Source organism: Asterias rubens, chromosome 14, assembly GCF_902459465.1.
Source record: "Asterias rubens chromosome 14, eAstRub1.3, whole genome shotgun sequence".
Classification (NCBI taxonomy): domain Eukaryota; kingdom Metazoa; phylum Echinodermata; class Asteroidea; order Forcipulatida; family Asteriidae; genus Asterias; species Asterias rubens.
Window position 1 is genome coordinate 4,980,212 of NC_047075.1, and position 15,846 is coordinate 4,996,057.

The following is a 15,846-nucleotide window of genomic DNA, read 5'->3' on the forward strand; positions in this document are numbered from 1 at the left end:
GATGTCGGCCGACGACTTTGCTGATTGAGATACGTTTTTTCGCGTTGGAAAAACTCAATAATTATAGAACTGAAATGTAACCTCAAACTTTCTCTGTAGCAAATATTTTCAGTTCTCTGCCTCTTTTGTGGATTTTAAATTAATATTGGAGGAGTAAACGGCAAGTTGACAGCACCAAACGAATTGACGGCAGGTTGATGGCAAGTATTACAGCCCTCTTCATTTTGAACTGCGTGTTAGCGATTACGCCATGGTTACGTGGTAAAACTTTATATTTTTTGTTGGTCCCACAGAACATCCACAATGGAGAAAAAAATAATTAAACTTGAAGCACATCGTCAATTATTAATATTAATATATATATATATATTTTTTTTTATCATGGTTTTATCAAGGGAACATAAAAGGAAACAAAACAAAAAATGACTCAAAAGTGACATCATATTGTATTACACTCATTGACTCATGTTTAAAATGTATTTAATTATTTATTTTGAAACTTATCCTGCAGGAATGGATCGACCAATTTTGTTGTCAAATGCTTTGTCCCTGGTTTTAACAAATGTTGAAATAAATAATTTTGAATCACATGACACCCCCCCCCCCCCCCAAAAAAAAAAAAAAAACCTTTAAACGAGCATAACTTTGTGAATAAGAAACCTATGGCAGTATTTGTCTTACTATCAACTTACATATAGAACAAGCTTTCCATTGATACCAATGTTGTGTATGTGCGCTAATACAAAATTGATCCAAATATTATAAGACAGACAATCTCCCCCCAAAAAAGCAACGTTTAAACGAGCATAACTTTGTGAATAAAGAACCTATGTTAATAATTGTTTTACCATCAAATTACTCATGGGACAAGATTTCCATTGATACCAATGTTGTGTGGGTGCTCTGGAAAAACCTCAAAAGTGCCGGACTCCCTATTTACAAAACGAGTGATTTGTTTGTACATGTAAACAAAACCTTACATTTCAGAAACATGTAGAGCCTAAACATAATGATCACACAATGATCTAATGTTTTTAAGATACAACTATCCATGAAGTAGAAATTATAATCTGACAACACAGAAAAGTCAATTGTTTCATCTGAATGACGGCAAGTTGCCATTGACGATGCAATGACTTATATGCTCTAACGTTACAGCTACTTCCGGATTGCCGTTGTTTATGTTGAGCATGAAGGTGACATAGAAATGCGACAAAATTACCCGTTTTATGACAAACTAGGGTGTTTACATGTCTTCCACGAGGTCTATTTCTATTCTTCATTGTGAGCTTAAACAAACTACATGATAAAGCTTACCCATAAAGACATTAAATCACATCAAACCATCGTAAGTATATCCACGGTATTGACAACTTCTCAAACGTTGCTGGTGGCCATTTTGAATCTCGTGTCACGGCATCAGCCGTCGAGTACCCAGACCTCTACTGTGCGTTTATATGGTGTTAAGCGGTAGTTGGGTACCTTCCGTTTGCTTTGGCTGGTTCCAATCACCGGTGCCTGTCCAAGACCACACGGGTAAGCAACTGGCTCCCGCAAAATCTCGCGGAATGATTCGAAATGCGAGATTCGAAGACTGGAATCAGAGTGATAAATAAACGTTGTTATTGTGATAAAAGGCGGTATTACACCAAGTAACTTACCGCTTGTTTGAAATTTGAAATAGTTTAGCGCAACGATGACAGAACTTAGGTATATAAGGGGTCTATTTTTTGTAATAGTTTATTTATTATTTGCAGGAATAAGTAAGTTGTATAATAACATTAGTATTTCATTGTTGAAGTTTTCTCACCCAATTTGAATAAAAATCTAAGGATAAGGCATGAGCTATAATACATTTTAATATAAAATTTAGTTGTTCATTCTCAGGTATAAATTTGAAACTCGAACGCAAATGAAGTAAGAGGAGTAGTGGCTCAGTGATAAATAAACGTTTTTGTAACAAAAGGTGGTATTAAACCAAGTAGCTTAACTCTGGTACAGGTGTAGGGGTCTTTTTTGTAATAGTTTATTTATTATTTGCAGGAATAAGTAACTTGATAATAACATTATTATTTCATTGTTGAAATTTTCCGCATGGCGCCACTACTTTTTCACTAATTTTTACAAACAAATTTGCGGCAGTATTGACACTTAAAAATGTCTTTAATCAGAATGATCGCCGTTTTCACAATGAGTATACTTTCCAGCTCTACATTGCTCAAATACTAAGAGAGTTTTTATGCTGACAAATATTTTGAGTAATAACTTCAAGTGTCCGTTCACCAAATCTTCCTAAACTTAAAATTGTTCTTAAGACTTTAGGATGAATCCCCGCCCTGCACTGTAGCATGTAAACATTAAAGTCACCTGGAAATATAATTTGTTTTATTTCAAACATAAGAGTAAATGCTTACGAACAATAAAACAATTTTTTTTAGTAATTGTTTGTCACGATTTATATGTTTAAAAAATATATAAAGTTGTTTTGGGGGCTGAATCCGCCTACCCCTTTTGTGACGTCAATCGAGGCAGACTTTGCCTGCAATGCGTATAGTAAACACACGTGCAAAGTACATGTACGTCCAAGTCGTGAGTTGGTACATTTCAAAAAGTGTTTTTCTGCATTCAGCAGCAAAACACCTGGTCGGCATTGCCGGAAAAAAAACAATTTTTTTTTTTTTTAAACGTACAAACTCACAACTTGGTCCGTACATGTACTTGGCAATTGTGTTTACTCTACGCATTACAGGCAAAGTCTGCCTCGATTGACGTCACGAACAGCGCCCTCTCGGGTCGGGGTCTACTCTTAAATTTGTAAATAACATAAGAACTGATTTTTTAAAACCCTAGTTAACTGTTTGTTCACATTCCACTCATCAAAACACATTTATTAGTGACAAAAGCTTTATTTTGAAAAAATACCACTTCCAGGTGACTTTAAGATTAATCCTAAGTTAGGATAGTTTTTTTTACTCGTGTTAACTCGAGATAGGATTTATCTTAGCGTTTCATGAAATCGACGGCAGTGCCTTTATTAATTAATGTTCTCAACTTTGTGCAAAAATTGTCACAACACTTTCTCGAAATAACCACCGACCGATTGCAGAGACGCTAAAGCTGTGAATTCCCACGAGCAGCGATATAAGGTTTGAGCTCTATACGTGCAGAAAACGATAAAAGGCTGTCAATCATTGTCACTCGTCACTTGCAGACTGACTTGGCCTGACTTCTGCAGAGGGAGAAAATTTGGAACTCGTGTCTTAAAGACAGTGGGCACTATTGGTAATTACTCAAAATAATTTTAGCATAAAACCTTACTAGGTAACGAGTAATGGGGGAGGTTGATAATGGGTGCGTTCGTTTAGCTTCCCTGGGTCTACCCCGGTGTGTGACGGTGTTTTCTTTCTTCCAGGACGAACGTGGGTAATTTTCTGCACACATTCGTCCTGGAAAAAAAAACGCCACACACCGGGGCTGACCCAGGGAAGCTAAACGAACGCACCCATAAAACATTGTGAGAAACGGCTTCCTATGAAGTGACGTAGTTTTCGAGAAAGCAGTAAGTGACGTAGTTTTCGAGAAAGCAGTAATTTTCCACGATTTGATTTGGAGACCTCAGAATTAGATTTCCAGGTCTCGAAATCAAGCAACTGAAAACACTAAAACAACAAATTTCGATGCAAGTGTGTGTCCGTATCCCCCAAAAATTACCCACAGGATAATAATAGTGTATGTCCATGGATAACGTCTTTCGCTTCATGTAATGGTCATTTTTTCAACTTGGTTGCGGTTTTTCTTTTTTAGAAATCTCGACTTTTGCCACCAAATCGGTAGCTAAAGTTCCAACCAATCGGAGGCGACGGGGGTCAGCATACATTACGAATTATGAACAATTCCTTTTAGAAAACAACACTCGTCCACATTGGATTCGTTTTTAAAACGCTTTTTGGAAAGTCCGCGCTTTGATTGGTTGATCGTTCAGCACTCAACACACGTTCTGAATAATGCTTCAAAAACCGCAAACATGTTGAAAGAGGCCCTCGTGACTTTACCACTCGACATGCGCGAGCGGTCACTTATCAAACAACGAGATAACCTATATCAAGAATAATATGCCTATGCATCAATCTGATAATAACAATACTGTCAGAATGTCAATCGTTGATTTTCCTGAAAAATAAAATAAAAATGACAGGGTTCGGCACCACTCGTTCACATAGCATTTAGTCGTCCAGCAGAGAGGGTGTCAGTATTAACTGTGCGAACTAGAACTCCCCTAGTACACCATGCAGGTTTCGTTGGTAGTTTTCACTGTGCTCTTTTCGGTTGCTGTCGTTGCCGCATGGCCCGACCCAGCCCCAAAGTGCCCTAAGAATTGGTCGCTGTTTAATGGTACGAGTTGTTTACAACTCTTCAAGATGAAGGAGCCATGGCATGAAGCAAGGTAAGATCGAGCATAAAAGTAACCAGTGCAGAAGGGAAACGTTTCTCAGAATGCTGTACACTATCGGAAGCTGCTGTAAAGGCTTCTAAAAAAATAGTTTGTGTTGCCCAGAATTTAAAGAGTGGTTACTTAAAGTATTATAACCTCTAAACGCGAGAAGACTAAAAACCTTATAGTTTTGTAGCATTTATGTCCGCCATATCGCAGAAAAAGGCTTATGGCGTGTCGTGGCCGATCGGTCAAGAACATTTCGACTTAAAGACAATGGACACTATTGGTAATTGCCAAAGACCAGTCTTCTCATTTGGTGTATTTACCCCAGGTCCACACTGGTTACGAACCAGAGAGGGGGGATGTTCACCCCATGTCAACACTTGTTAAAAACGAGAGAGGGGCTCATTCACCGGCATGCCCACGCTTGTTATAAATGAGAACGGGGGCTTTTCACCATGCCCAGGCTGGTTATAAACCATGCCCAACACTGATTACGCCACTTCAATAAAATTTTAAATTTTTCAATTCAATTCAATAAAACATTTATTCCACACTCTTGTTGAAAAAAAAAATTGTGAGAATTAGTAGTAAATAGAAATTTTACAAATCTAAAGTGCATTAAATTTTACAAAAACAATATAATATAAAAGCAAATAATAAATTAATAACTATTGGAATTAACTATGTACGAGACAGGAGCGAGAGCATGATGCTGTTAGATAAGCCGTGGCTTGTAGACAACAGCCTTTATACAGACAAGTATACAAACAAACAAACAAACAAACAAACAAACAAACAAACAAACAAGCAAACAAACAAACAAACAAACAAACAAACAAACAAACAACCAAACAAACATCGAAGAAGAAACAAGGACAAGACAATTACACAATGACAATACAAAATGTTGACGACAAAATACAAAGAATATTAAACCAGGCTAACTGAAGACGAAAAAAGAAAATATATAAGTGGAGAAAATAGCTATGTTACATAGTGGGAGAGGAGGACTCTTTTGTAAGAGATCTTAAATCGACCCACGGACGGCATTGTTCTTAAATTGCTAGAGATAGCATTCCAAAGACGTGGACCAGTGAATCGAAGGGTGTTGCTAAAGTGCACAGTGCAGGTGAAAGGAAGAAACAGGTTGTTACAGGATCTGGTTGAGTAGTCATGAATTTGTGCGAGGAAGGAGATTACTAGTATTGTGGCGGGCACGGGTCGTTATTACCCGTGATTCTCGCGCCTAAGCAGCTCCGGCAATCGCCTCGTCAACCTCCTAAATAAAGGTCAAAACGCCACCCGTTAACAAGCACGCGCCACAGCAGTGCCAACCACACATCCGGTATAGGTAAAGGTAAAGGTAAAGCTATGGTGGCTTTAAAGGGACATCGCAAATATATATTGACGCCAATATTGACGCCAATATTTGCGAATTTTACCCCAAGTTGCAAATATTGACGCCAATATTGACGCCAATATTCACGACTCGGCCCAAAGTCGCAAATATTGACGCTAATATTCACGCCAATATTCACGACATGGGCCCTATGTCGCAAATATTGACGCCAATATTGACGCCAATATTCACGACATGGGCCCTATGTCGCAAATATTGACGCCAATATTGACGCCAATATTCACAACATGGGTCAAATGTCGCAAATATTGATGCCAATATTGACGCCAATATTCACGACATGGGCCCTATGTCGCAAATATTGACGCCAATATTGACGGCAATATTCACGACATGGGCCCTATGTCGCAAATATTGACGCCAATATTGACGCCAATATTCACGACATGGGCTACACGTCGCAAATATTTACGCCAATATTGACGCCAATATTCACGACATAGCCCAAGTCGCAAACCCACTCAGGCGTGATTTTTTTTTTAAAGCAACTTGGGGAGTCTGTTTCCCACACAGTCTGGCACCCAGACCCACCGATCTCTGGCTGTACTTTCCTACGCATGGCGCGGCGCAGCACGAGTAGTCCTTGTTGTGATGGGGGGGGGGGGGGTGGCAGGGTAAATGAAAGTAATGATACTGGGCTTTAATAAGAAATACAATTATATTTACCCGATTTTCAGTCTCCATTTTTGTTAGTCGAACTTACATCCTGGCAGTCGTCAGTGCACGCAAATCACAATGCTGAACGATATTATTGTCAGAGCACGCGAGCGAAATCGGGACCAGTGCGCCAGACTATTTTCTTGCCCACCCAGCTACCTAGGTTGCTAAAAAAACAATGAATATTCACGCCTGAGCGGGTTTGCGACTTGGGGCCCATGTCGTGAATATTGGCGTAAATATTTGCGACTTGGGGCCCATGTCGTGAATATTGGCGTCAATACTGGCGTAAATATTTGCGACGTGTAGCCCATGTCGTGAATATTGGCGTCAATATTGGCGTCAATATTTGCGACTTGGAGGCAATGTCGTGAATATTGGCGTCAATATTGGCGTCAATATTTGCAACTTGAGGCTATGTCGTAAATATTGGCGTCAATATTTGCGACGTGTAGCCCATGTCGTGAATATTAGCGTCAATATTGTCGTCAATATTTGCGGCATAGGGCCCATGTCGTGAATATTGGCGTCAATATTGGCGTCAATATTTGCGACTTTGGGCCAAGTCGTTAATATTGGCGTGAATATTGGCGTCAATATTTGCGACTTTGGGCCAAGTCGTGAATATTGGCGTCAATATTGGCGTCAATATTTGCAACTTGGGGTAAAAGTCGCAAATATTGGCGTCAATATTGGCGTCAATATATATTTGCGATGTCCCTTTAAAGCCACCATATAAAGCCGGTAAAGGTAAAGCACAAAGCAATCACCCACACCACAATATAGCCCAGCTATATCGACAACCATAGGTAAAGCACAAGCAATCACCTACACGAGTCTCGCAGCCGCCACGTTTGAGGAGAAGTGGACTAGCACAAAGCACAGTCTTCCCTGCTTCAACTCACGTGTACCCCCCTGATGAGACATTCACACAGATACCCTGAACCACAGTCCTGCCACTCAGCCACAAAACTAACGTTGGCTAACTCAGCGACGGACTGCTACCCCAAAAAGATTGACAAGCGCTCCGCTTCCGTCGATCCCTTCACTGATCACACAGAGATATTCTCACGATCACCAGCAAAAGATTCAGTTAATCAGTGAAACCTGGAACTCGCTGCATATAACTTGCAATAAATCACGCAAGCTAGCGCAGATTGCACAACAAATAACACTTGGGTAATAATCAGAGTCAAGAACGTACCTGTTTCTTCCTTGAATGCTCGCTGCAGACTGACGATGCACGCACGGTCCCAGAAGTACCAGCGTGCCCCGCAAGCCAACTCATGCGCAGATCGTGCATAAGCTTACGCAGCATAATAATTACAGTGCCGGGTGTTATAAATTATTTATAACATACACCCGGCACTGTCCGTCACAGTATAATGATTTGAACATAAAAATGCCAGTTTCAAGTTTATTGACGTTTATTGATGTTCAAATACAACATTGTTATGTATGTTTTTAATTTAATTTTTAGGAGGCAATGCAAGTTTAACCAGGCTGATGCTGATCTTGTTGTCGTCAACACAGAAGAAAAGAAGTCGTATGTCCACACCATGGTCCACGCAAAACCTCCCCTTTTCAGCTGCGGCATAACGGGCATATCAGAGTACTGGATAGGCGGCCACGATTCCCATAAAGAGGGTAGGTTCGAATGGCTCGACACCTTCCACGTGCTCGACTATACCAACTGGGACAGATGGGAGCCAAACAACAGCTGGGGAGAAGACTGTATCGAGATGCAGTACACAGACGGCAAGTGGAACGACGAAGATTGCAATGAGAGGCGTTGTTTCGTGTGCGAGAAACCGGCTAATTAGAGTTATACGACCGAAAGTTTACATTGCCGACAACCTTTTATTGCAAGAACAGTATGACCGGAAGATAGCACGACACCGTGATATAATTATCCATGGTACCCCAAACACAAAAACATTATTTTGAGAATCATATTTAAGCCATTTTGAAATGTGGTGTAGGGCCTACACATTGCGATGACACTATTTGGTTTGGACCCACTCAACTCTGTTTTACATACCCTCTATGGACATTCCTTTGTTCTGTACACTTAAAGTCACCTGGAAATATATTTATTTATTTTTTTGTTTTGTTTTTAACACTAGAGTATATTATGGTTCTGAACAATAAACTATTTTTTTGAGTAACTGTTTTTAACGATTTATATGTTTAAAAAATTAATAAAGTTGTGGGGGGACTCCGCCTACCCCTTTTGTGACGTCAATCAAGGCAGACTTTGCCTCGATCGAACATCGAACACACGTACTTGCAAGTACATTCAAGTTCTAGTCGTGAGTTTGTACGTTTCGAAAGGGTTTTTTCTTGCATTTTTCCGGCAATGTCGACCAGGTGTATTGCTGCTGGACGCAGCAAAACAACTAAAGATGGGGTCAGTTTGTAAGTCTTTCCCAGCGCTGTGCAGCAAACACTTCGAGCCGTCGTGCTTCGAGAATCCGGAATACACTACACATTTTGACATGAAAAGAAAAGTTATTTTCTAAAACATGACGCCATCCCAACAATTATTCCAGCTAGTGGGGAAGTCAAAGAAGGTACACGAAAGACGTAACGAACATAAAGGAGCGTAAGCCTAACATAAAGCCTAACGTAAAAAACAAAATCAGGTATTATTTCAACTTTGAGGGCATGTTTTTAGCTTGCGCCAAGCGTCACTATCTTGCGTTGGCACTGCATGCGATTCATCGCGCCTCGATTGACGTCACGAACATCGAAACTAATTTGTTTAAACCTTAGTTAATTGTTTCTTTATATTCCACTCATCAAAACACATATTTTAGTGACAAAAGCTTTATTTTGACAAAATACCACTTCCAGGTGACTTTAAGGAAAATCCTATGTTTCATCACTGTAAAAACTCTGCGTGGACGTTGTGTTATGTCCACATGAATGTTTTAAACCCGTTTCCGGTCAAACAGACCCAGAAATAAGTCTGGCCCCATGGGACCCAATTCCGGGTAAATTTTGACCCGTTTTTTTTTAGAGTGTACTGGTCGAATAGTTCCTCATCTATAACAAATTATACAAGTTAGTTAATGATAAAGTGCAATCGTGATTAAACTGATTTACTTTGCATTGCTAAACCACGATGTTGTGTTTTGCATTGAATTTGTTTCCTATTTGTCAGTTTATTACGATCTCGTTACGTCACAATGTGTCCATCTGTAATAAAGATATTGGTCATCAATTACCTTAAAGCCATTGGTCACTTTCGGTAAACAGTATTGCCCAAGGCCTACACTTCCTGTATCACAACTTCTATATTAAATAACAAACCTGTGAAAAATTAGGCTTAATTGGTCATCGGAGTCGGGAGAAAATAACAGGAAAAACCACCCTTGTTTCCGCACGTTTCGCCGTGTCATGACATGTGTTTAAAATAAATCCATAATGCTCGATATCGAGAATTGATATTTATTGTTTAATATTTTTCAAAAAGTAAAGCATTTCATGGAATAATATTTCAAGGGAGGTCTTTCACCATTACCTTCTGTAAACCCTGTAAGTTATTTATAAATCTGTAATAATTGTTTTCTGTTCCGAAAGTGCCCAATGGCTTTAAAGAAACTGGACACTATTGGTAATTACAAAACATAATCGTATAATAAGAAGTCACATGGTAATGAGCATTTTGAGTGTTGTCAGAAGTATTAAACATTGTGAGAAACACCTCCCTTTGAAGTAACGTAGTTTTCGAGAAAGAGGTAAATTCTCACTCAAAACATAAAAAAATACTTCAGCTGAAGCCAAGATTACCAAGTATAAAGACCAAATGTTCACAAATTTGTTATTCCATGCATGTGTTGAGATAATACTGTGCAAATACTGGTCTTTGATTTTTTTTTTTATCAAACGTGTCCAGTGCCTTGAAGTGATCACGTTCTACTCCAACCCCGCAGCAAAAAAAAAAATAAAATAAAAAACAGTAGGACCGTTAGTTGCTTTTGTTGACGAATGCTGAATTAATTGCCAAATATACTTATAGGCACCTGTGAAAGTTACATATGAATACAGTGTCTATTCAACGGGACAACTTCAGACGAAAAACATTTTAATTAATTTTAATTATGAACAAAATGGAAACACAAAATAAATTACTGATGCAGTTTCAAATTATTGCATTTATTACATTCGATTAGTTTAATTTACATCAGTGTACTAGTTGAAATTAATGCGATACCAACATTCTAAGACAATTATTTGCCAGTGACGGGCAGTTATATTTAAACAAATTATATCAAATTGTTATATTAAAAAATCATTTAATATCTGATTATATTATCGTATTTGCCAATTACTATAGTTTTGACTGAGAAAATTACACACAGATTCACGGCATAGTGTTAAGAATGAACATTATAGGGGAAACTTTACGAAGCAAAATGTGATTTTATGACAACGATACAAAACACAAGGGGAATGTTATAACTGTTGGGAAACTATAAGCCGTGTCCTCGATTATAATTTACGTCACATGGCTGTCTTCGCAGCAAATGATTATTTCGCAGCAGTATGTCCAGGCTATGACAGATATTCCATTAAAGTGGCATGCCGGTCTCCTAGGAAAATGCTGTCCCGAAGACCCTGTCCCTGTAGGTAATTAACATTGTCTGGAGGACGCTGTCTGAGGAAGTTGGTAGACTGTTCGCTGTTTGGGTGGTGGTGTTGGTGATGGAGGGGGGGGGGGGGGGGGTATTCAGACATACCGCCACACCGTACTACTTTGTTTCTAATGTATATACAGTCCGTGTAACAACATATCCATTGTGTAAGACCAGTGTCCGTCTTTATCCGTAAAGACAGGGGCCAGTTGATGAAACCATCCGCTAAATGTACCGTCAATAGAGGGCGCCCTTCTCTGTGACACCGCGTGCAAATGGTCTAAAGAATTTGTACTTATTGTGTCCTTCTATATCCCGAGGTGTTCCACTATTTGGTCGCTTATATGGTCTCGTTTTGTTGACGTCGAAGTCCTGTATTGTTCAAAATTATGTTCAAAATGTAGCTCTTTGGCGCGCTCTAATCAGAGGTCACTGCGCACACAAAACACCTTTTCCTGCCGCAGTCTTCGTCGTTCCATTGTGCATCTTCGTACCCCATCTCAGTGCAGTCTTCCCTGAACGCATTATTGGGTTCGAATCTTGCCCAGTTTGTGTACCCAGCAGTTGTTCCATCCACCCACTTGAACTCCCCCTCCAGCTCTCTATCGTTTAGTCCAATCCAGTATTTCTTACCGCAACCGATGACGATTCCGGCATGTACCAAGGTGTGGACGTAGGTAAGTTCATCTGCAGTTTTCAGCATGACGAGATCTGCATTGGCGCTTTCAAAGGCACACTGGAGTCTGGCCTGGTCCCATGTTTCCTCCTTTCTGATGAAATTGTAGCAGGTGCTGTTTTTCTCGATCCAGTTAGTGGCACCCGCAGGACATCTGCATTCTACCTGGGGCAGGGCGACAACTAAACAGGCCAGTGCGAAAACACCAAGGTACCGTAATGCAACGCTCATGTTGGGATTGTCCGAATAGCCGTGCTGTTACAGTGGTAACATTAATTCCTGCAATGAGTTGTGCCTCAATATCCATCTTGTCTTATATACCCAGATTAAATCTAATCCCAAGTTAAAACAAGGCTTAATAACAAAATTACTTAATATCATTACACACTGTGTCTTTATTGAGCGAAAATTTGTATTACATTGTTTATTAAAAAACAATAATCATGATTAATCTGACAGAGATAGGCAACATTACATCGTTTTGGGAATATTTTAAGTCTCCCCATCTGTCATGACTTAAGTTTTCAATAACCATATTGATGTTATTAAGAATAATATAAACTTCCTGGTGCTACGTAGTTCTTGAAACAATAAGATTTAATACAATTTTGGCGACAAAACCAAGGGTTATTGAACTTATTGGTCAATGAGCTCGCAAGCCTGAAGAAACATTAACATACAAGTGTTCGCCATGGTGAATCAAATACACATAGGCTATAACTAGTATTCTTCAACGATTTAGGCTAGTTTGTGTGCACTACCAACCGTATTTCACGGAACCTGAGGCTTAATGTCCCATCCGAAGGACACTTTAGTTATGGTAAAGCATCTTGCCCAAGAACGCAAGTGCCGTTATTATTACTGTCACCATTATTCGATTTTAGCAAACACCTATCCTTAATTCTCTCGTGAACTTTTGCAAATGGTGACCCCGGTTCAAAAACTAACACCACTGAAACCACAGACAAGAAAATAATCGAAACGACTAACAAGAAAGCGACTTATGAATACAAGAAAATTACATTTATTTTAAATTAATAACTTAACGAAAATTATGTTCAACTCTCTTGGTTCGACTAGTGAATCCTTTCACATTCAGTTTCGGTTATAACACCCTAACTTTAAATAAAATGCTTGGTGATACACGATCGATTAACTCTTTACGGAGGAGTTCAACTCCAGAACATTTCTTATTGATTCAAACAATCTTAAACTTCAATTCAACTAAGTTCAGCTTCAAGTTCGTTTATGATATACACAATGTTAATTATAAACAATTGTATCATTACCTCATCACGGAGGAGTTCAACTCCAGAACAGACTTTTCTTATTGATTCAAACAATCTTAAAATAATCTAGTTCAACCCATGGAGTATTCCCACCTTCAGTTTCTTTTACAAGATTTACAACTTCAATTCTTTTACAAAATCATGGCTTTACTAATCACGATCAACTCATCATCACGGAGGCGTTCAACTCCGGAACATCATCAGGTATGTCTACACCTCCAGACTGCCAAGTACGTATCATTCGTCTACAACAGTTCGGTGGAATTAGTACATCTTTCGGCCAGCGCCATCTCTCTCTTAGAGTGTGTGATTACTCCTGAACCCACGGCCACCCTATTTAATATAAAATAAACCAAAACCCTCAAAAGTAGTTTGCAAACAGTTGCTAGCATTACAAGCAATACTTCTCATTTCTAGAAGAACCACATTTTTCGAGAATAAATTATTTACAATCAACTCTTGGTTAGAGATACGAAATATCCCCGGTACGTTCTCTAAAAAAAAAGATTTCTCTCTCAATTTTGGCAACCATGGCAAAAATAACCTCGATTCTTTAGTTCTGCAAATATTTGGTTGAACACACAATAATAACGATCGTTTGTACAAAAACTTCAATGCAATGACCTTAGATAACCCCAAGTAAAATAGTTTGAATGATGTAGAACACAATAAAATAATTCAAGTACATTGTAAATACTCACGGGTTGTGTTACTGGCGAGATCCTCAGACGGGCCGAGTGTTGTGGTTTTCCCCAAAACGGGAAAAAGAGTTCTTCCGACACTGAATTTGTCGGTTTGAAACGATTTTTTGGTTGTGGCTGTCTCCACAAAATAAATCGGAAACTAAACCTGCTGTTTCAGGCCTTCGGCAAGTTGATACCGATCTTCACTCTCACACAAATACACCCAAACTTAAAACCACGTCTTCCTCTGTCAAGAGGTTCTTGAGATCTGCCATATATTTCTTCTCGCACTCACATCCTTACACACCAGATTCCAAACAACATTCCACAACAAAATACAAAAGGTAGGGACAAAGCAACCGTTTTAGACGAAGTAAATAGTAAACAAAAACACAAAGCAACCGCAATTATTAGAGAAACTTGCGGGAATTTTCTGTGCTCTAACTGGTTAGACCACACGAACGCAAAGGTAGGTTTTTACACCATGCCGAGATGGGTCACGCACGCAAAACAAAATACCAAAAATACCAGAGTTACAATTACTTGAATTAAGTCTAAATCAGGTCGTTTTAAGAAGCAACTGTATTCATTTCGGCTGCAACCTATCTAGTCTGGTTCCCTCACCAAAGATTCCTTGACGTTTCTTGTTATAGGTCAGGTATTACCCACGGTCAAAAATAGAGCATGACGCAACTTTTCAGGGTCGGGGGAGGGGGGGGGTCATCTCCAGGGAAACCATGTCTGCACCTTATATCGGTGATACCGGACCCTAAATTCGACAGAGCCTAGTCGGAGATTTCTGGGTATGGGAACCAGACTACAACCTATCCCCAATCTTCAAATCAAAATAATTATATGAAATATGAATATTATTAAGAAATCATAATTCTATTTTATTCTCACATGAGTATGTTTTGGGGATAATTTTAATTGTATTGTGCCTTGATTGATGAAGTCATTTCAAATAAAACTAAATCATGTGAAACGTGTTAGAAAAATCGTACCAATTCGTAACCAACTCCACTGACTTTCAAATCATATAAATCCACCCCAAGACAATCAAGAAGTAACACCCACCGACTAGAACTTCAGCGGACTCATTTTTCATTTGCAAAGTAACAATAATAATAACTTTATGAATACGTTATTGAGCAAAAACAGAAAAAACATTGACATAACATTGTAAGGCGTGATATATTTTCTTTCACGGTAAAAAAAGAAAAAAAAAAAAAAAAAACTACTGGTATCCTGCCCGGTGCTCGGGTGTGCTGGCCCAGCTTCAAGCTGTTCCCCGTTGGCCCATTGTTTTCGAGTGCACAACCATGGCTCCCCTCAAACAATAGACACAACCTTAAGCTGGGAGTAATGCCAAGAGTCAACGAGCTACATCCCATTACATGTATACTCCTCTTGAAGTATGGCCAGGGAGATGGTGAGCTATTTATCCTAACCGCTTCAACAACTTTACCAGGGTGTTTTCGTTTACGACGACGGATGGTTCTGCGACGGTAATGATGACATTTGGCGTCGTCTGCGCATGCGTCGGCTTTGAGGACGGTCGTCCCTCAATTTCTACGACAGTACTTGGGATGAATCTTCGTTGTGCTGAAAACGACGACGGTTGACTGAAAAACCGTCGCAGAACCACCCGTCGTCGAAAACGAAAACTCCCTACTAACAGCTCCAGACCGGACAGGAAACGGGTCTGGAAAAATGTACCGGGTGGAATTAATATAAAAGTGGACAGTGAGTACCAGGTAGGCTTATCGGAGGGGGGGGACTTTTTTTTTTTTTTTTACCGTAGAAGAAATTATTTCAAGCTTAGAAATAACTTTATTTAGTTACCTTATTTTTGACATTGCAAAATATTCAACTGAAGTGCAGTGTACTGGCATAATAGACCGTTATCATGCTGTCACCATCTTGGTCATGTTTAAATAACAGTAATGAATGCTAACGTCCATTGCGCAAACATGGCACCAGACTATTATTTCGTACAGCCTCAGTTTGGTTACAATGAGTTGGAATCAAGATGGCCACATA

The 15,846-nt window shown here is 39.3% G+C and overlaps 2 protein-coding genes across 2 annotated transcripts; one reads left to right on the plus strand and one right to left on the minus strand.

The window, feature by feature from the left end:
* Window positions 1-4,244: 4,244 nt before the first annotated feature.
* On the plus strand, window positions 4,245-8,694 carry LOC117299523 (CD209 antigen-like protein E). The gene is made up of 2 exons (XM_033783067.1): window positions 4,245-4,444; window positions 7,996-8,694. The coding sequence occupies exons 1-2, from the start codon at window positions 4,287-4,289 to the stop codon at window positions 8,336-8,338; spliced, it is 501 nt and encodes a 166-aa protein (XP_033638958.1). The 5' UTR covers window positions 4,245-4,286; the 3' UTR covers window positions 8,339-8,694.
* A 2,879-nt stretch (window positions 8,695-11,573) lies between these two features.
* Window positions 11,574-12,062, minus strand: LOC117299585 (lectin BRA-3-like). Its single transcript, XM_033783135.1, has one exon. The coding sequence runs from the start codon at window positions 12,060-12,062 to the stop codon at window positions 11,574-11,576; it is 489 nt and encodes a 162-aa protein (XP_033639026.1).
* Between the last annotated feature and the right edge of the window lie 3,784 nt (window positions 12,063-15,846).